The sequence below is a fragment of the Canis lupus genome, chromosome 8, assembly GCF_011100685.1.
Source record: "Canis lupus familiaris isolate Mischka breed German Shepherd chromosome 8, alternate assembly UU_Cfam_GSD_1.0, whole genome shotgun sequence".
Classification (NCBI taxonomy): domain Eukaryota; kingdom Metazoa; phylum Chordata; class Mammalia; order Carnivora; family Canidae; genus Canis; species Canis lupus.
The window spans coordinates 60,761,338-60,782,116 of NC_049229.1; the positions used below are offsets into that span (position 1 = coordinate 60,761,338).

At 46.6% G+C, this 20,779-nt stretch overlaps 1 protein-coding gene across 8 annotated transcripts in view; it reads right to left on the minus strand.

Moving 5' to 3' along the window:
- FOXN3 (forkhead box N3) overlaps positions 1 to 20,779 on the minus strand; it is a 393,402-nt gene that overhangs the window by 105,660 nt on the left and 266,963 nt on the right. For all 8 annotated transcript variants that reach the window (XM_038545525.1, XM_038545526.1, XM_038545519.1 and 5 more), the window contains one exon: positions 10,388 to 10,452. In XM_038545525.1, coding sequence (XP_038401453.1) covers positions 10,388 to 10,452 — 65 coding nt within the window. The remainder of the gene's footprint in view (positions 1 to 10,387; positions 10,453 to 20,779) is intronic.

Genomic DNA, 20,779 nt, shown 5'->3' on the forward strand with positions numbered 1-20,779 from the left:
CAATATATATTGGAAGCTGGGGTAGGGGAAGAACAGCAGGTCCCACAAAAGGACACCATTTTAGGCTTATGATAGCTGTGAACGTTTGAAAGTTGCTTGAGGTCGCACAGCTGGTGGACCACAGAGGTGGACCTCATTCGTAATTGTTTCATTTCCCAACCATGGCAAAACTCAAAGAATGAAGTGTCTTAGAGTCTGAGAAATAGAGTACACACAAATGATAAACAGAAGTAGCCTTTCTATAGGTCATGGGTTTCTCATCTCTCCTCATGATGTCTTCACAGTCTTGCTCACAGTGTGGGAAATGAACCCGTAGCCAAGACACTAGGTTAGAGCAATTCTATGCACAGACATGTGGTTCTAACACCTTAATGCAATTTGTGTCAAATTAGCAGCATGAGATCATCCTAACTATGCTCCATAAAAAAAAAAAAAAAAAACAAAGAACACGGCCCAAAAAGGGGCAAACCTATGTGTGCTAGGCTAGGGTGACCATGAAGTGGAGGACAAGTTCGATATAATCCTTTAAATGATTTTCTAAAGTTCTTTATGTGTACCTTCTCCTTTCTTGCTCCTCCTCCCCCCTCTGAGATGCATCTTTGCAAAAAGTTTGTATTCTGGCACAGAGACACTGTGAGGAAGAAACAGGAGCAGAGATCACAAGCCATTCTAAGCCATCCCCAAGGAACCTTCTTTCTCTGTGTCACATTTATGCAAGATCTTAGTCACTCCAAAGTGTCCGTGAGAACAGCTGGTAAGAACTCCAGTTCTACTCCTCCTGCGGGTATCAGGTATCTCCTGGGTATTTGCCTTAATGTAGCAGGAGCTTCAGAGAGAGACTGGAAACAGACTTAAATGCTCCTGAAGGTACAACATCAGTTTAACTGGGGAAGGGTTTTTTTATGTTATTGTTATTTGGGGATGGGAGATATTGAAACCCTTAGGAAACTGCAGAAATGCTATCAAAAGCATAACGAATTCTATTCATTAAACACTCAAGAATTGCCAACCACCATGCCAGCCCCTTATATACTCTATCTTTTAACTCTCACAAAAATCCCATGAAATACTGCTGTTTGGCTGGGAAGGAAAGGCTCAGATGCATCAGAGGAGTTGCTTGAGGTCACACAGCTGGTGGACCACAGAGGTTGGCCTCTGCACCAAGACTGGGCACTCCAAGGTCTCTACTCTTCGGTCTCAGGCACGCTGCCTCCCCTGGAGCAAAAGCCTGAGTGTGGAGCTCCTGCAGAAGTGCCAGGGACGCTGCACAGACTGTCATCGCCAATCCCCACAGTGATACCAATCTTGCAGGACCGGTGTTTTCACATTTTGCCACAGCCCGAAGGAGTTCACGTAACTTTTCCGAGGTCAGATGGCAGTTGGGCAGCCAGGCAGGGAAGGGATCCAGGTACACCTGATTTGAAAACTGAAGTCTTTTACCCTCATGCTATCATTTACAAAGGCCAACAGGAGAATGGGGTAGGGTGGGCTCACCAGAGAAATGAAGGGCAGGGGGCCAGGGCAGGAGAAATTTACAAGGTGGGGTAGTGAAAGCCTGGGTGCCTGGGCCACATTCACTCACATATGCACACACATGCACACACACGCACACGTACACTCCTAACCTATCACGTGCTCTGCAGTGAGCGCGATACCCAGGAGTTCTCACAGCCACACCTTTTGGTCGTCAAGGGAACCAAACAAAAACACAGACTTGACCTCTTGCAGTTTACAGGTAGATAGATGCTTTCAAGTGCACTTCTGAAACTGTAATGTGAACAGCTAGGTGAGTATATTTTTAAAAACTCTTCCTGACTTGCAAACCTCTTGGCAATTGCATAAAAATATTTCTATGCTTCTATCTGAGCACGGTTAAGCAGAACTTCAAGGGGAATGACTTTTCCAATTGTATTTTAAGATTGAACACTTTGATAAAAGCAGGCTCTGCAGTATAGTGTGATCCAAAATTGCATAATCTTTATGTGTTTTATAATCTGATCCAATTTAATAGATCAGAGAAACATTTTTAACATTCAAAAATTAAACCGCCAGGATATATTCCTATTGATGAATTATAATTGGTGTAAAAATAGCTATCTCCTACTATAAAATTCAGATACATCAGGATATTCATTCTGTAAAGGTGTGGATTCTTCTCATTGTATTAATCTCTGAATGACTAATTTGAGGATTTCCCTTTTTCTCTATCCACAGTCTTTAAAATGTCTTAATGTTTAGCTGTTTACAATAGTCCTGTGTGGGGCGCAAAAGAGAAACGAAGCACCTTGATTACATGAATGAAAGAAGATAACCTAAGTACTCATTTCCATCTTTCTGCCTTGTCATTGCAAATTGCTTTTGACCATTACAAGAGGATGCTCCCTAGCCTCAGTCTGCAGAACAACACAGTTCTCAAGTGGAACACTTCAAAAAATACTTATGCCATTCTCAACCAAAGATCCGTTAGTGTGAGTCCAGGTTTATGATCCCAGCTCTGTGACCTTGAGCAGGACATTTGTTCAGGCCTGATTTTTTTCCCCATGTACAAAACAGGAATCGTAATACCTAATGTATAATGCTAATATAAGAATCGTGTAAAGAATTGGAGTGCCCGGGTGGCTAAGTAGAGCATCCGACTCCTTGTTTCAGCTCAAGTTGTGATCTCGGCGTTGTGGGATCAAGCCCTGCATCAGGCTCTTTGCTCAGTGGGGAGTCTGCTGGGGATTCCCTCCCTCTGCCCCTCCCTGCTTCAAATTATACATAATCAATTAATAAATCTTTTAAAAAAAGAAAGGAAAAATATACATGGCCAGACACAGAAAATCACATATTCTATGATTCCACTTATTAAAAATCTCCTGAACAGGCAGGTTCATAAAGATAGAAAGTAGCCTAGTGGCTCTGCCCTGAAGCCTCTTGTGCCACTGAAACCATCAGAGTCGACAGGAGGGTTTTCTTCAATCCCATCTGCCCTGGCTTGTCTGCACCAGTGGGTGCCTGTCCCTCCCCTCTTTCTGAAACTCTTTGTCCTTCATTTCAGTGATTTTCTCCAGTTTCTTTTTCTTTTTCTTAGATTTTATTTATTTGTTCGTGAGAGACACACAGAGAGAGGCAGAGACACAGGCAGAGGGAGAAGCAGGCTCCCTGTGGGGAGCCCGATGCAGGACTTGATCCCAGGACCCCAGGATCATGCCCTGAGCCACAGGAAGATGCTCAACCGCTGAACCACCCAGGTGCCCGTGATTTTCCCCAGTTTCTAACTAAGCTTTTCTCTGCTGTTAACTGTGGTGTTGTCAGCTACCACCACTTTCTATCAGAAACCTATGTTTTTCAACATTGACCTTCTCCCTCTTTGGCATTCTATGTCCCCTTGAGAATCTCATCTGTACCCGTTAACTGCAGTGGCCATTTCTAGATTAACTCCCAGTACCCCTTGCCAGCCCCCACCTCCCTTCTCCTAAACTCCGGGCTGTCTCCCCTCCTATGGACATTTATGCAGAAACAGGAGGGTTAGCCTGACCTGCCCAGCAGGTGCCTGACCCAGAGGAAGTTCTTAATGCCACATCCTCCATCAGACTGGCAAATCCTTCTGACTTCCCTAGTTCTGTCCACAGGGTCCCATTTTCTCAGAGTGCAACACTGGACTTCCGTGAAAATGGTTCCTAGAGACAGTGGGAGAGAGGCCAGGGGGGCGTGCGAGCCAGAGGGGAAAATCCAGGCTACGGGACTGATGTTTTCTCATATTCCATGACAGGCTGCAAACACTGGGGAAGTCAGGGTCACTGCAGATGGGGTACATTTGGATTTGCAAGACACAGTAAGGTCAGAATTCAGCAAAGCCTTCCTTTAAAATTGCATTTCCATATATTTTTTGCATTTCCTTATGCTTAATCTTAAAAGCATGTTGTCAGTGACCACATAGAACATGAGTGATTTGAGAAGTGACCAGCATGCCTTTAAATTCACCTGACTGGGAACAAAAACAGCCTCCTGGCTTTGTAGCTGTGGTTACGTAAATATCTTCACAGATAACTTGGTACAGAACAATAAGACACACGATGCCAAGAGAAAGGGGCCCCTCCTAAGAACCAAAGGGCTCCACAGACCAAAAGAGGACAGAAGGCAATTAGGACTTGGGGGGGAAATGTAGGGAGGCTTTCCTCCCCCGCCCCCCTTTCTGTTATTACTATATTTTTTTGAAACGGGTGTGCCTGGGGACAAGAATCAGGAGGTTTATGCATTAGGTGGATGCCCTCGTTTGCAAAACGGACAAAAGAGTCAGCTTGTGGAACAGATTAGATGAGAGGAGCCAAAGAGCCCAGGGGCTACAACCAAATATGAAAGAAATGAGTGGGGGAGGGTCAAGGCAAAGCCCAAGTCCAGAGATCCGACCCATGGTCTTTCTGGAGAGAAGTACAGAAGTGCCAGGGCCTGGAGGCCTACGGCTGTGGGAGAGATGGGGTCCTGCAAGGGCCATCCTGGCTCTGTGGGAAAGGAAACAACAGTGTGCGCTGGCAGCAACAATGGAAATCATGCAAAGGAGGGGGAAATTGGGAGTCTGCTCCTTTGAGGTGTTTTGGAACTTTTCACCTTGACTATATCTGCCAGGATTAATGATCAGAAATCCTGGGAATGAAAGAGTTCAAGTTAAAATATCTTTGCTCTGATAGAGCAATTTGTGAGGCACCAGGCACTGGACTAGACTTATGTCTGCACATTCACATTCTCCCTTAACCAACACAAAGATTCTGGGGAACACATCTGGTAGCCCCATTGTAGAGACAATCAAAACTGAGGCCCTAGGTCCAACAGCTGGTGCTCAGGGAGGGACAGACTCAAACCCATGGTGAGGTGGTGCTAAATCCATACTCTCTCACGTGTCTGTCTACGTACCTGCTGTGTACATACAATTTTAGAGCAAGGCGGGTAGCTCCGTATTTGTGAACTGGGTGACCTCTCAAGGAAGCAGGTCTGTTTGAAAGGAATCTGAGATAAAGGGATGAACAAATCTTTCGGATCTATGTATAAATCCAACAGGATCTGGGGCATCCCCAGTCTTTGGCCCTGTTCTGAGAATTACTAACTCCAGCAAATGGATGAGGGAGATTTTAGCAGGGAAGGTAAATGACAGAGGGAAATCAATCCTATTCAGAGAATTTCAAGTCTATTTTCCCAGCCAGAGTTTTGTTAAGATGTTCTAATAACTAACTGTGATTAGGAATTTAGCATGTTCTCAATGCCCAGTATGAATTTCTTGAATCCTCACAAAGGCCCCATAGACAAGCATTGTTGTTGTTGTTGTTATTATTATTACCTCTGCAGAGAAGCTTAAGCCAGTGGCCCAAGAAGCCAAGAGAGGGTTCACTGGTTCACTTCCAGGCTATCCAAATTGATAATGTACCGCCTCCCTAAGATCCATGGGACCTTCTAGTTGTCTTGTTCAAGGACTGGAGTCTTTAGCCAGGCCGCCACCACCCTGTTTCCTCTCTGTGGGCCTATCTGCAGACACAGCTGGCTCAAGGTAGGACTATTCCCAGTGAGCTAGAGCTGAGCCTCAAATCCATTGGGACCTACTTCTAGGAAACAAGTTGCTAGAGTGGAACGGAGCTGCTACTCCATAGGAACCCTGCTGCCATAGCTAAGGTCCACTCCTTAATTCACACATAAGAATAAGAAAAATGTAGGGATGCTCTGTGGCTTGCCCAAGTTCACGAAGGTTACCAAGTGGTAGTGTGGGGACCATGATGAGGCCCCCTTGCTCATAATCTGGTGATTCTCCTACTAGAGCTTGTTTGTAATACACTAAATACCTGCTCATGAGCCTTTCGTGGCAGGAAGTACAGCCAAAGCGAGATACTACATACATTTGAGTAGTAAAAGTGCCTAGCAGAGCTGTGGCAGAGGGTCAGGGCTGTGGACAGTGGGCAGAAGACAGGAAAGGCAGCACCTAATGTCAACCTGGAACCTGGAAACCTGGCGTTCCCCAAAGCAAGTCATCCCATGGTCACGGTCAGCCTCATCTGTGCCTGGCTGATGGCAGGTGCACATCTGTGTACTCCTAGATGGCGTGCAGCCGACAGCAAAGGAGCCGGTGTCCTTTTCCCTCTCTGCTCTTGGGCCTGTGACAGCATGATCCTGCTCTGTGCACTGAGAATGCCTTGGAGGTCTTCCTTCCATTTCATTAGCTCATCCAGTGGGTTGTCAGAAGTGAATGGAAACAAAAATCTGTTATGCGTGTTAGGGAATTTATTTTAATTCCACCACTGCATCCAGAGGAAACAGATTTAATAATAATTAGTGGCTCGATCCTGGAATGAAAGAGAGAGAGAGAAGGAAGGTGGAGGGAAGGCCGGCGATGGGGGGGTGAGGGGGGTGGTTAGCAACCGGGCATGGCATCGGTGCTTGAGTAGCTCTGCTGCAAGGGCTGGGATGTGCAGTCTGACCCCAGAACAGGCTGTAAATGGTTGAGGGGGCAGGCCCTGGGCCTCCCTGGGTAGCTCCTCAGCCTAATCCAGTGGCCAACACACACGGGTGGATGACAAAGCTGTGCTTGGAGGTGGGGCAGTGGTGGTGTGTCAGCTGGCACAGAACGGGAGAGGCAGAGGCTGCTCTCTGAGTGGAACTGCATGGGGATCTCCGAGGCCCACGGCCCTACGAAGCCCAAAAGGCCAGAAGTGGAAGCCAAGATGATGGTAGCTTGTAGGAACTTTCAGTAGAAGGCAGGGAGCGGAAAAAACAGCAACAACATATGTAGTGCTGGGATGAGATCTTCAGGGACCAGATGAAGGGTCAGACCAGGGGTGAGGAGTGTCTTTAATTAGTAACCAGTGACTCATGAAAATAACTCATCCAAGGGTGATGTTTAAATACAGTAACCTAATTTTAAGTTTGGTGGGTGAATGGAATTAGTGTGTATATGTGTGTGTGTGGGGGGGGGGGGAGGCACAAGGGTGTTTAGAAAAGAAAAAAAAATAAAACTCCTTACTCTTTTCATTAAAAACATAAGATATTATTAATTGATAACATTTTAAAAATGTATTTCAAACACACAGAGACTGTAACAGAGACACACAGCCATGAGGAGGGGACAGTTGGAGACACCTGTCAGCTGGCCACTCCTTCAGGGCCCCGAATAAGCCACGCTCATCTATTTGGACCTGTCCTGGGTCCCCTTTAAACAAAGGGTTTGTCCCTTTTTGGCGCGCAGCTAGGTTTCCATTGTACAAGAACCAAAGTACTCTCTGGTCCCCGAAACTGCTAACATCCTAAAATTGTCTCGAGCAGCTTAAATGGCATTTAAAATAAATACTGTGAATTGATGAAATGACCAATTATGTTAAGTACCCAGGCCTGTGTAATCTAAACCAAATCTTACCCTATTATCCTCAAAACTGCTAGATGATTCAGCACGCCCTCTCGCCAGTGACTCTGCAAGAACCAAATACAGAGGCCACACTCAAGGAGAACCTCAAGTGCTTCCTTCCAGTTAATTCTTGCAATTGGTTTTATGCTGGGGGAAAAAGAAAAAAATCGCTACCATGTTTCCACTCCATAGCTAATAAACACAACAACCACTAGACAACACCCATGGGTTCCCATGTGTAACCATCATGTCCTATTGTTTCATGGATTTCAGAGTCTGACTTCCTCCATCCCCTCTCTGGACATCACAGTGCTCTGAGGCATATCTTGCAGAGAACGTGGGATGTCGTCGCCACAAAGTGAGCTCGAATCATTCCCTGTCCACACCTACCAGGTGGCGTCCCCATTGCCATGCCCTCCCCTGCCTACAGACTCCCGTTACCCATTTGTGCCATGCCTTTGGTTGTTTCCACATGCCCACAAGCTACCTTCCAAGGTCTTGTTCAAGTGCCAGCGCTCCCAGGAACAGACAGGTCCCTTCTCTCCCACCCTCCTGACAAACATCGGCCTCCCTCCTCCAAACAACGGGACACATGTGCTCCTCTGCCAAGCCTCCGTGCTTGTGGGCTCAACTGCCAGGGCCACTGCACAAAGCAGGTTTTCCCCGAGGACCCCCTTGTAGACCAACTCGGCTGGTTCTGCTTGTAAGGGGGGCCCACGATTGCTGGGCTTTGCCAGCAGGTCTCTGAGCCTCTAGGTCACCTTTTATCCTGGTTCTAGGAACTGGGCTCTTTAGGGCACCTGCTTGCCTTCAGTTCCGATCTCTGTGGTTGGGACCTACCCACAGAGTTCTTTCCTAGCCTAACTACCTGGGAGAGATGCCCTCCTGCTGGCCACAGGGGAAAAGGAGGACCATTTGCACATTTTGAAAATGTAAAGTATAAAAAGATGACAAAGTGAGTATAAATCAGGCATGTTTTCTTCTACTCGAGTCTGACCTAAACTGTCTACTGGTATGACTGGGCGGCTCCCTTCTTTATATATCCATATTTTTATTATAAAACTTTTGCTCATGGGCATTAGCAATTTCTTGGTGGAACCAGTACCACCACCGAAGGAACACACAAATATTAATTAGGGGTAACAGGCACATGGGTTTGAAAAATCTTAGTACCATAAAAGTGTCTTGAGAACTCTAACTGCAGATACAGCACATGTACAGCAAGGAAATACTGCAGGGAAAAAAATGAACAAAGCTTTGCCCACGCTCTCACATTCTGACCAAGAGTCTTCGGATTTTCACATGTACAAAAAAATTAATTTAATTAAAATAAAAAAAATAGGAGGGCTGCACTGAAGTGAATGTGGATTGAATAAGCATCTGAAATCTGTAATAATGTGATTCGCAACGCCCAGAATAATTAGAATTTTAAACCCTATCAGGAAAGGAAAAAAGGTCCACACCCATGAGATAGAATCTCAGAGTGAAATCACTCAATTTCAGAACCTTATTGATGTTTTCTTCATGCTTTTGCCCGGAGAAACAACCAGAAACTAATATCCTAAGAGCAAACCTTACTTAATGTGAAACTTAATGAATAAAAATCCTGTAAGAAAATGTGCTCGCTAAATAAAATCTCTCCTCTGAAAATAATCCAAACATGAATGATATCATTGTTACAGATCTAGAGGAAAAATAAATATGCACATAACTTTGAAATTCACTTGAAAAAACTCCCAAAGGCTCATCATAATTGGTCTCCATTTACGCTATCTGAAGGGAGAACAGATTTTTTTAAATTATGTATTAATCTTTGAGAGTAGAGGGAGTTTCCTTTCTCCCTTAAATATTTAGGATATCTATAATGGTCATTAAAATGAGAATTGGTCAGACCTGCCTGCCTAAATTGCACCTGGACCAAGCAAAAAGGCAAGGAAATCCTTCGGTTCCCGATTTCACGGGCTATTAAAAAGACAGTATGTAATCGCATGGCCTATAAAACAACAAAAATGTGATGCCACCTCTTTGAGCCGCTCAGGAAACCTGAAGATAAATATCCCTTTGCTCAGCCACATTTATATTCATTCTTTCACATACCTGGCCGGCCCTCGGCATGTGCTTCTCAGGAAAAGAGGCTTACCAGCTCTAAGCCAACCTAAATGCACGGACCACTCCACACTATACGCCCAGTCCAGTTCTAAAGCTCTTGGTGCACCCAGACCCACCTGCTGCAGGCCAGTTGTGCCACTCTGACACCTAGCCGACAGATGGATGGGGACAGGGAGCTGAAGCCCACCAATTCCAGCTTATCTGCATAGCAGATCTTCTAATCCAGAAGTTATCTAGAAGGCACCTCATGACTACTTTTAACCATTTACTCCTCTTTCACATTATTCAGTCATTTCAAAAGAAACTTAATAGCTAAAATAGAGATGAAAGGCTGTTGGAAATCCTTGAGCATGTTGGATAGGACAGCAAAGCAGCAAAGGGTGGGCTGGACAATAGGAAGGCTGTCCCCCTTGCAAAGGCCACTCATGGGGAACAGTAGAGGGGTGACTGAAGTCCCAGTCTGGGGAACAAACCACAGCCAATCCTCCAGGCACATGCAGACAGCTAGGGGACAGCAAGGAATAAGTGGACCACCACAATAACCAAAGTGCCAGAGCACCCCAAACAGATCACGGTGTTTGTTTTCACCAGCTTTCCAGCTCGGCTGATGCTACTGTCATATCCTAACTGCTACATCATTCTAGTTCCACCAAAGCCAGCCTAACACGTCTGAGATACGATCAGTGGTGGCAAATCGAAGAACCAGTCCCAGTTTCAGATTCACGGTTCATGGCAACCAGGAGGCGTGAGTAGGAAGAAATAAAGAGAACTGGACAAACGGCCCCAACCCACAACAGCCACACTTCTCCAGACAGTGCCCACTGCTAAAGAGGACAGAGCTGTCCTGCGTGCTATCCAGCACAAGGGCACAGGGCCAGGGGGTGGGGTGGGGGTGGGGGGCTCCTAGAGACCTACCTTGCAGAAGGGCTCCATTTCTCTTGAAGAAGGTACTGCCCGGCCAGATGGGTGGACCTGATGTGCTGAAACAGAAGAGACATCAGTGTCAGCACAGCTCGTCTACGCTCACTCCCTGCACTTAGCACAGCCAGCTCTCCAAACATGCCACTCAGAAGGCCTCCACACGCCTTCCCAATCACACATTATCTATGCCCTCCGAAAACACGTCTTTAAAAACCACAAGGCTCGTTTTAAGGGGAATGGGCTTCGTGTTTTACAGCACAGACCCTACCTGTGTGGGTATCCTGCTTCCTGTCCTGACCCTTTACCTTCTTGGGCACTGAAGTCATTTGCAGGTAAACGAAATGGCCAAGTCACATAGTTCACCATCACAACCTAGAACTCACGAGTGGCTGCTAACTTATTCCCAGTTTTATGAATTTACTACGTGGCACACCTGCCTGTGATAAACACAAACTTGCCTTTTCTGGGCCTTTTTCCCTCAGCATATGCAGAAAAGGCTTTGATTGACTCCTTCCCTCCCCCATCCTCTTGTTTTGTATCCTGTTTTTAAGGTTTTTGCTTAAAACGTTGCACTCCATATTCTATAAAAAACATTTAGTAGATGTGCTACTGCCCATTGTCTGGTAGTAGGAGAGGCATGAAAGTACGATCAGTACACACAAAGACACTTTACTACACATAGAGAGGAGCATTTTCACTGTTTCAAGATGCCAGGTGAGAAACTTCATAACCAAGCCAGTCTCAGAAAAATGTCCTTGGAGTGGGAAGTGGGTTCTAGTAAATCAAGGATTGGTTTAGGTTAATGTTAGAAAGCACTTAGTCAAAAATGTTACTATATCCAACCCAAGAGGCAGTATAGATTACCTTTACGAAGACAGCCCATGGCAAGTGATACTGGCTAAGGTGCTGTCAATCACAATAGAAAAATTTAAAGTTGGTCTGATAACAGAGTTGTAAATTTGGTGGGCAGGCGCACACAGAACAGGCTATCTGAACCCTTTGCCAGTCAACCAGGGCCTCTGCTAGGACAGGACAGCAATTGATAGTGTTAACAAGGAGACACGCCAGTGACAGGTTCTGCTGACCAAAGTTCCATTACTAGACAGGTACAGATGGCACAACAGGTATGGGGACGTGGTACATGATTGGTGAGGTGCAGACGGGGAGAGAGAAAAGAGTGATCGCATGTAAAAATACTGTTAAATGTCAAAATAATGCCAAATGTGCTAGAAAACACACTATGAGCCCTGACATAAGTGAACCTTTTTGTTTTATTTTGCTTGGGATTGCCTATACTCAAAGTAAGCAAGAAGAACGCATCAAGGCTATAGCTTTTCCTGCAGTCCTCTCAGCTCTGTAGTTGTGGCCTCCAAGTGGCCAGGTTGCACAGGGCACCAGATCTGGCTGGGGTTTCAGGGCCACGGGATGTCGGCAAGCGGATTTTCTCTTCCATCTGATTCCTGTCCTATTCCATGGAGGCTTTTAAGGCTCAAAGATGCATGAAAAATAATGTGCATTAAAATGCTCCAGATGATCTTTTAACAACTTCCTGCCAACTCCCTGGGATTTTACCATCTTATTTTTATAGAAAGCAGGAAACAGCAAGCTGGCTGTTGCCAATCCTGCATCACCTGATTTCTAAAGATATTTAAAAACTGAGGACTTCATTATAGAGGAGTTGGTGCTTTGAGAGAATTCAATAATTGAGTCTTACTGCAGGAGCCTGAATATCCAGCTTACTTCCATCCAAATCTCCTCTTTATCCCGACCTTGATTTGGCTGAACGCTGAGCAGACGCCAGGCATGGAGTAAATGTAGGGAACTGAGGTCAGGTAAATCCAGTGGTTTAAGATAAGGAAAATTCTCTGCATGATAGAAATCTACTCGGCAATTTCTACAACATCCTTTTAATGTACCTAAGTCACTGATCACTATTCTGGTCCTTCTGTCGCAGTGCCCACATAATGGATACTTCCAGTCGTGGAGAGAGGTTTGGGCTGGCCCACCCACTTGCTCTTACCCGGGCCCACTGTCAGTGATGAATTCACCTACGGTCTCTTATGAGCTCAAGTTAAGCTGTTCCCTATCAGGCTAATTGCAAAGCTTTGGAGGTCATTGGCCAGATAGTCTGCAGGCTTCTCTTGGATGGTCCCTCGAAATGGCTATTTCTAATTGTTAGGGGACTCAAGGATTCATTAAGTACCTATTGAGAACCATCCCTGGGGTTGAGAGGGACACAGGGGAAATACTAAAAGCCATATTTTATGGCCTCTAGGAATTCACCTAGCACCAACCTCCTGTGACTGTGTTTAAAGAGACATAAATGAATACAGAAAGGCCAGTGGATACAGCTCAAGTGGTTGCAAGTTGGGGAGGCAGCAACATGATTTCCCTGCCCTCCATCTGGTCATATTCCCAGCTTGTTGGCCTTTAAGGCTCAAAGTTGGGTTTTTAAAAACTATATGAAATTACCAAAATAGTGTTTATAAACCATAGGAATTTAGAGAAGAAGCTAATTGAAGTCTTCATAGGAGTTGCTGGAGCCACCTTGGAAACCATTCGTTCATGTGGCAAATGAAGAGGGCAGTGTGGGTGTAGGCGGCTCTCTACACTCCATCACTTAAGTGTTGGTTGACTTGTAGGTGGTCACCGCCATGAGAACTGGCCAACAGGGCCCCCTTAAACCCAGCAGAGTGGGTTTTAATCACCTCACCCATGTGCTCACACACAGGGTAGGATGCCGAGATAGCAAATTACCATTTACAAAGTACAACAATCAACATTTTTCCAATGGGATCCTCCATGCAGTGAGTGGGCAGGGCAGAAGGAGGATCTGAAGAGATGGAGGCCCCAAGAGGTGAAGGGACTTGTCCAAGCATCACAAGCCTGGTAAATGATCAGTCCAAGACCAGGCAGGGGCTTCCAGCGCCAGCCCACTGTGCCAAAATGTACACATCAGTGGGCCCAACCGCATCTCATCTTCCAGTCTGTTGGCACTGAACTCTTGTCTATCCTTCTCCATGGAAGGAAGCTGCGGATGGTATTTCACAAAGAATCTCAAGGTAAATGGCTAAAATCATCAACACAGGAAACAACAGGTGTTGGCAAGGATGCAGGAAAAGGGCAACCCTCTTACACTGTTGGTGTGAATGCAAACTGGTACAGCCATTCTGGAGAACAGCATAGAGGTTCCTCAAAAAGTTAAAAATAAAACTATGATCCAGCAATTGCACTACTAGGTATTTATCCAAAGGATACAAAAATATGGATTAGAAGGGATACATGCACCCTGATGTTTATAGCAGCATCATCAACAATAGCCCAGTTATGGAAAGAGCTCAAATGTCCATCAACTGATGAATGGATAAAGAAGATGTGGGGTGTATACACACACACACACACACACACACACACACACACACACCGGAATATATCTCAGCTATAAAAAAGAATGAAATCTTGCCATTTGCAATGATGCAGACGGGGCTAGAGTGTATTATGCTAAGAGAAATAAATCAGTCAGAAAAAGATAAGGATCATAGGAGTTCATTCATATGTGGAATTTAAGAAATAAAACAGATGAGTATGGGTGGGAAGAGGGGGGGCAAACTGTAAAACAGACTCTTAACTAGAGAGAACATACTGAGGGTCACTGGAGGAGAGATGGGTGGGGGGATGGGGTCAATGGGTGACAGGCATCAAGTAGGGCACCTGGGATAAGCACTGGGTGTTCAATGCAACTGATGAATCACTAAATTCTACACCTGAAATTAATATTATACTCCATAACAACTAGAATTTAAATAAAAATGTGAAGCAAGCAAACAAGAAGAATCTCAAGGCAAAAATCCCAGGCTAGAAAAAGCAATCAGGCTTATCACATGTGAAAGACAGACACATGGGCTCATAATTAGCAGAAACAGCACAATTCAGGCGTCACAAATGTTTCATCTCAACGCTTTAACAAAATTCCGTGACCTTCAGCACTAGATGGCAGACCCACTCAGGACAAAGGAAGCTGACCAACAGGGTAAGAGGGCTCTGTCTGCCAGAAAACCAGTTTGCAAACTGGCATTTGAGCCCACAGCTCTGGGCTGATCATTGGAACTAGAGCTAAGCCAGCAAAAATCTCAAGGGAGGAATGATACCATCTCGAACAGCATACCCAGCGTTTGCAGATCTCAGCCCCCAGTCGCTTCCTGGGCTGGACCCTCGAAGCTGCATTACTTGGAACTCCCAAGGGGACACCCATTGAGCCAACAGGTCATACAGCCCGAAGGTGGCTCTTGGCATAAAGATGCATCCTGTCATGGTTTTTCCCCTTCACTCATGAGCTTTCATCATTGTGAGAACCAGACAGACTGTGACCAAGACCCTGGGAGCTTCTGCCAAGATCCATACACAGGCCTGGACCTTCTGTGAGTCTAATGAAAAGCAGAATAAGAAATGTACTTTTTTTTCTAAGTACTTAAAAAAAAAAAAAAAGGTACTTTTCTCTAAGAACTCAGGTCTGGAATGTGAACCGGGGTATCTAAAAGAGAGTACAGGATGCTACAACATGAGTGCACCTTGAGGACATTATACTAAGTGAAATAAGCCGGAGACAAAGGGACAAATACTGTGCTAGACTCTAGTGGTCAAAATTCACAAAAACAGAAAGGAGAATGGAGGTTGCCAGGGGCGGAGGGGAGGGGTAAGAGTTGTTTAATGGGTACTCAGGTTTTCTAAGATAGAGTTCCAGAGACTGGTTACACATCAATGCAAGTGTACATACACCCCCCCAAAAAAATACTTAAGATGGTTAATATTTAATGCTAAATATATTTTTACCACAATTACATTTTTTAAAATGTAAAACGAGAGACAGAGGGGAAGAGAGTGCATGAGTGAAGGAACATGTGCAAGAAAGACTCTAAGAAATAAATCAAAGTCTAAAGAGTTTTGGTCAGTGAAGGACCAACCTATGTGCTGTGTCTCTGAAGGGACAATTAGCATCTCTTCTAGAATGGTCCACAACACACTTAAGAAAGCAGAAAGCCTGAACAAGGAAAAGGAAAAGAAAAAGGATATAGTGAGAACCAGTCTATCCAAATCTAGTATTTACAGAGGCCAGGGCTTGACGGATACTTTGTAGGCAACTGAACAGCCTCCTGTCATAGTCTTAGCCCCGGAAACAGAGGGTGAAGGCAATGCTTGGACATCTACCACCAGACTGTGTTCACCCCAAAATAAAACACTCAAAGCACTTGTGATAGCAGGGGAATCCCTCCCCCCAAATATCTGAAATTCTATTGTTTTAAGTCTGTGTATTCATCACCAGGAAATAACAGAAAAACAAATGTGACCGACACCACACACTGACACAACCCCCCTGGGGGAAGGAGGCCAGTCACTGAGGTTTGGCATGAAGGCATCAGAGCAGGCTGGACTGAGAGAGGCAAGTAAGAAGGTATAAAGTTTTGCAAAATATCACTCCTAATTTGAGAAGCACCCTGAAAGAGCTCAAAGTTCAGCATCCTTGGTTGGGGCCATTCTTGATACTTTTATGACCTTCCAAATAAAACAGGGCATGACGACATTTCAAGGGCATCTCCAGTGGCCCCCTGGTCCCAACTGAGATGTGGCGGGGACAGCACAAGATGTGGACACTGGAGTTTGTGCAAAACACCGCCTGAGTGGCTTTTCACTTGGCCACGTGTCAACGGCATGCCCACTAAGTGGGGACAATGACAGCAGCCGGAGCTCGGGGGATGAGACATGAAAACGCACATCAAAGGGACACGGGCAAACTGTGAGAACCCCCTGGTGATCCTGATGACTAGGACCCTGTGCCTGGTGCCAGCACTTCCTCTACACCCTGTGCCATCCCCCAGTTTGGCTCTCTATTCCTGTGATGGGCACGGCAGCCCCGCCTTCATCTTCCTCTTTTCTTCCCAGATGCTTGGAAGTCATCTCATTGTGAATGTTCCAGTCCCGGGCAGCCACGAACAGTTTATAAAAATCAACAGGCTGCAAGAAGCAGCTTCACAGAGGCCACCTCCTTTAAAGAAAGCTAAGAACAAAAAAGAGAGAACCCTGGGCGCCTGGGTGGCTGTCAGTTAAGTGTCTGACTCTCAGTTTCGGCTCAGTCATGATCTCAGGGTCATGAGATCGAGCCCCGAGTTGGGCTCCCCGCTCAGCAAGGAGCCTGCCTGGGATTCGTTTCTTCTCCCTCTCCCTCTGCCCCTCCCCTTGCTCATAGGCCTGTGTGCATGCTCTCTCTTTCTCAAATAAATAAAATCTTTAAAAAATAATAAAATAAAATAAAGAGATAACTCTGACTAGAATCCTGCAGAGATCCAAACTGGCGAGCACAGCTGCCCATAGTGACCTTCCAAGGTCTGGTGGAAACAGACCAGGACAGGTGGATTCTCGAGAAGGCATTACTAAAACGTATAGACGAAAATGATCCGGGACCACAAGAGCCAGAACTGAGAGCCTGGCAAGATCACCCTGAGGGCAAAACACAGACCGTGGTAAGAAATGCAGTTACTTTGTTACCTCAGCCAAGTAAGAAAAACTATAGAGACTGCAAATGGATCGCCCTATAAAGAGCTCTTGGGGGCCCATCACGGCCAAGACCCCGGATGTGTTGGGGGCTGAAAGGCCTGTGAGAACCAGACAGAGGCGGGTGGCTGTTGTGGGGCACGAGCTCCTGTGTTATTTTAAATGAATCAGTGTTTCAAAAACGGTCCCCCAAGCACAGCCTGGAGTTTAGGCTTCCCTCCTTGGGCATGTCCGTGAACTTCTGTTGACCCGTGTGGCAGGGTTTCTTAATAACCTCGGCACTACTGACCGTTGGGGCCAGAGAATTCTTTGTCACGGGGGCTTGCCCTGGGCCTCGGAGGGTGTCCGGCAGCCTCCCCAGCCTCTACCCGCGGGGTCCCGCAGCAACCCCTCCCCTGCGTCACAACTACAGATGTCTCCAGACACCGCCCGCACCCACTGGCCCGGCTGCCCGACTAGGCCGGCCCCAACCATCAACCACTTGCCAAATCCCAAACCTTTCCCTCCACATCTCCATCCGGCAACATCACCTCCTCTTTTCCCAAACCAAGGCCGTTCGCCCTCCGTTACCTCCACCTGCGCCTGTACCTGCTTCCTCTCAGAGTGGCCTCTGGGGCCTATGCTCCCTCCACTGCCCCCCGCACTCCTCCGAGTCTCCCCCGGCCCCTCCCTCCAGAGGGCTCAGCACTTCTCTCATCTCGTCCATTTCCAAACCCCGACGAGCAGCTCCCAGAGCCCCACCACGCACGAGCAGGGCCCCCGAGCCGGCCTGGCCTCCACCCCGTCGCCTGGCTGCCTCCGGGGACTGGCCGCAGGCCCCTCGCGTGGACGTCAGCAGGGGCCTCCCGGTCCCCCGGCCGTTCAGGGCAGAGGGCCCTTGCGCCTGCGGCCTCCTGCCCTCCTCCAGGAACTCGCCAGAGGCTTGCCTTTACGCTCCGGCTGACATAAATTCCCTGACTTCCGACGTGACCCCTTAGAATCCTTTCCAATTTTAATCTCAGAACACCCACCCTCCTAGCCCGGTTCTCGTCGTCCTCCCCTCCTTTCCACGCACCCTGCCAGCTCTCCGCCCAGCCTCGGCCCCGCAACGATGCGCGTTCCGAGAATGTCAGCCCTCGCTCTTCCCACCTCCTACTCCTTTCCTGGAAGAGTTTATGGAACCACGGGAAACCCGGCTTTTCCAATTCTGTATCTCCAGCTGACCTTGGCGGTCGCCTCTGGAATGTACCTCTGGCTGCGTCCTGATATGATCCTCAGCTCCCGCCCCACCGATCCTGTCAACGAAGGGTCAGGCTTCCCGCCTCTGCCTCCCCTGGCGATGGTCCCCACGGGCATTTCCTCACTGCCCCGGGTCTCTCATGGTCTCTGAGTCCCCTAGGGCTGCCACAACAAACTACCATAGTTGAGTGGCAGTTGAGTTGAGAAATTTCTTGTCTCACAGTCCTGGAGGCTGTAAGTCCAAGGTCAACGTTGGATCCATCTAAGGGCTATACGTGAGAATCAGTTCCATGGCTCTTCCGGAGTTTCTGGATTTGATGGCAATCTTTGGTTTTCCTTGGCGTTTGCATGCAACACCCTGTCTCTACCTTCATGTTTACACGGCCTGGTGTGTACTTGTCTGTGTCCAAATCTCCCCTTTTATACTGGCTTAGGAGCCCACCCTAGGGCAGTGTGATCTAACTGTAACTAGTTACACCTACAATGACCTTATTTCCACATCAGGTCATAGTCTAAGGTACTAGGTGTTAGGACATCGACATAGGTATCTGAGGGGGGGTAGGGGACACTCAAACCCTAACAGTGTCCACGGCGGTCTCTCTTCTCACATGGTGCACTCACTCTCCACAACACCTAGACACCTTTGTCTTTTCCTTCCTTAAATCTCTGCCACCTACTGCAGTGCTTGGAACTTGGCTACCACCTATCAAGTATTTGTTGAGGGAATAGAAGTTTACAATGTAACTCAGCATTCCTCACAAAAACAAAGCAGGGGAAAAAAAATCACTCATCCTTCAGTGATCACCTATAAAATTCTCAAGTTCAAAATTTGGGAGTGTCCAACACCTGCCTCTCCCACACTCCTGTCTGCGGTCACCCAGTGCTGCCCAGACTTTCTTTCTAAGGATCAACAGCGTCAACCTATATGCGGGTATTCTTACCGGTGCCTTAACAAATCTCCCCTGACCTCAGGGCTCCCTGCCTAAGACCCTTAGTAGCCTTCTTCAAGCACAGCCCAGCATGGGCATCTCCATTTGCTGTGCCCTTGCTTTGCAAACTGCTCCTCAGGAAACCCCCAGGAGCTGCCCCTGGTGCTGCCTCTGGTGGGGCTGGGGGTGGGTGTCTTGGTGTGGTCCTGAGCCAGTGTCAACAAAGCAGTGATTCTTTCTTGTGCCTTATGTATTGAGTTCCTACATAATTTCTCATTTGAAGAGTTTGGTGATTACAAAAATGTGGGGAAAACCAATAGTTTGTAGGGCAGAGTCAAAGCCAACAGGTTCCCTGCCCTCGGAAGTCTTGATAGTCTTCCCCAGAGTGTTCTCCTTGTTACCCAGGATGCAACCCTGACAGGGTCTCTGGAGCACATGTGGACCCCATAGTGCTGTTCCCCTCTGCCTGAAATGCCCCGGTTCCTGTGTTCTCTCTGCCTGTTGAGGTGCCATCTGTCCAGCATTTCACAACTCAAATCCCAGGTCCCAAGGAGAACGGATGCTCCCGGCCACTCCTAACCCTGGGACCTCTCCCCTCCGCTGAACTGGTTTAGTAATTACGACCTTGGGAACTGATCCTACTCTGCAATGTTGTCTGATCTGATGACTTCTTACACCTTTAATTCACTTTCCATAGGTCTGTGTCTTGACTTCCAAAGAGCAGAAATGCCATGTGGGCAGAGACCAAAGGTGACTTCCCTCCTAGAACGTGGCCAAGGTTGCTGCACACACAAGATGGGCGTCCTTACTCTACTAAGTGATTTTATAAAACAGCAGAAACGCTACCTCAGAATTACTTCAAACACTAAGGATTAAAAAAAAAAAATCTCTGAAACAGAATTAAGTCTCTTAGCAAGGAACTAGCCTGTATAGTAACATTCCTTCTCTGTCATCATTTCAGATAAAAAACTTAAAAATCTTTAAAAATGGAAACGAAATGATAAATCTCATCACTGATGGTTAAGTAATAGGTTAGGCAATTTAGATTACTCTTTTCTGTGATTTCTTGATTACTTAGGAATATATAAATAACTAGATAAGTACATGTATATTTCTGATAATATGGAATGCACGTTTGGGTCCACTGAAGAAATGCTGCTTGAAACCCCAGCTATGATTTTAGATGCATCCAGCTCATGATACATTTTATGAACAGATGCAAAGGTGTTTATCATTATCTCCGTGCCACACAGTTTCTAATTTTACATATGAAAACCAAGGCATCATTCAGCATAAAGTACATTATTTGCATGATATATTTGCATTTGTAAAACACCCACATTTACTTTTACTGCTTAATGGGCCTGGTTAAAATGGGCCACTCTATATAAATGGAGCACACTGGTTCCCAACTCAATGGTGCTGATAAGAAAACGACTCCTTTTAGATGCAAATGAACTTACTAATCACAATTAAAATGGTGGAGTTGAGGGAAGCTGAGCAGCTGTTCTAAGAGCTACAAGTCTAGGGCCAGTTTGGTTCTAGCTTAATCTTCAGAGCTGCCTGGGACTCCCCAGAGGACATCTGCCTGGAATGGGGTAGGGGGAGGGATTCACCAATGGGATAAACTTTCTAAAGGTGGATGGGAGAGAGCCACAGCCTGACTGCAGGTGTGGCCCATCCAGCCAGGTTA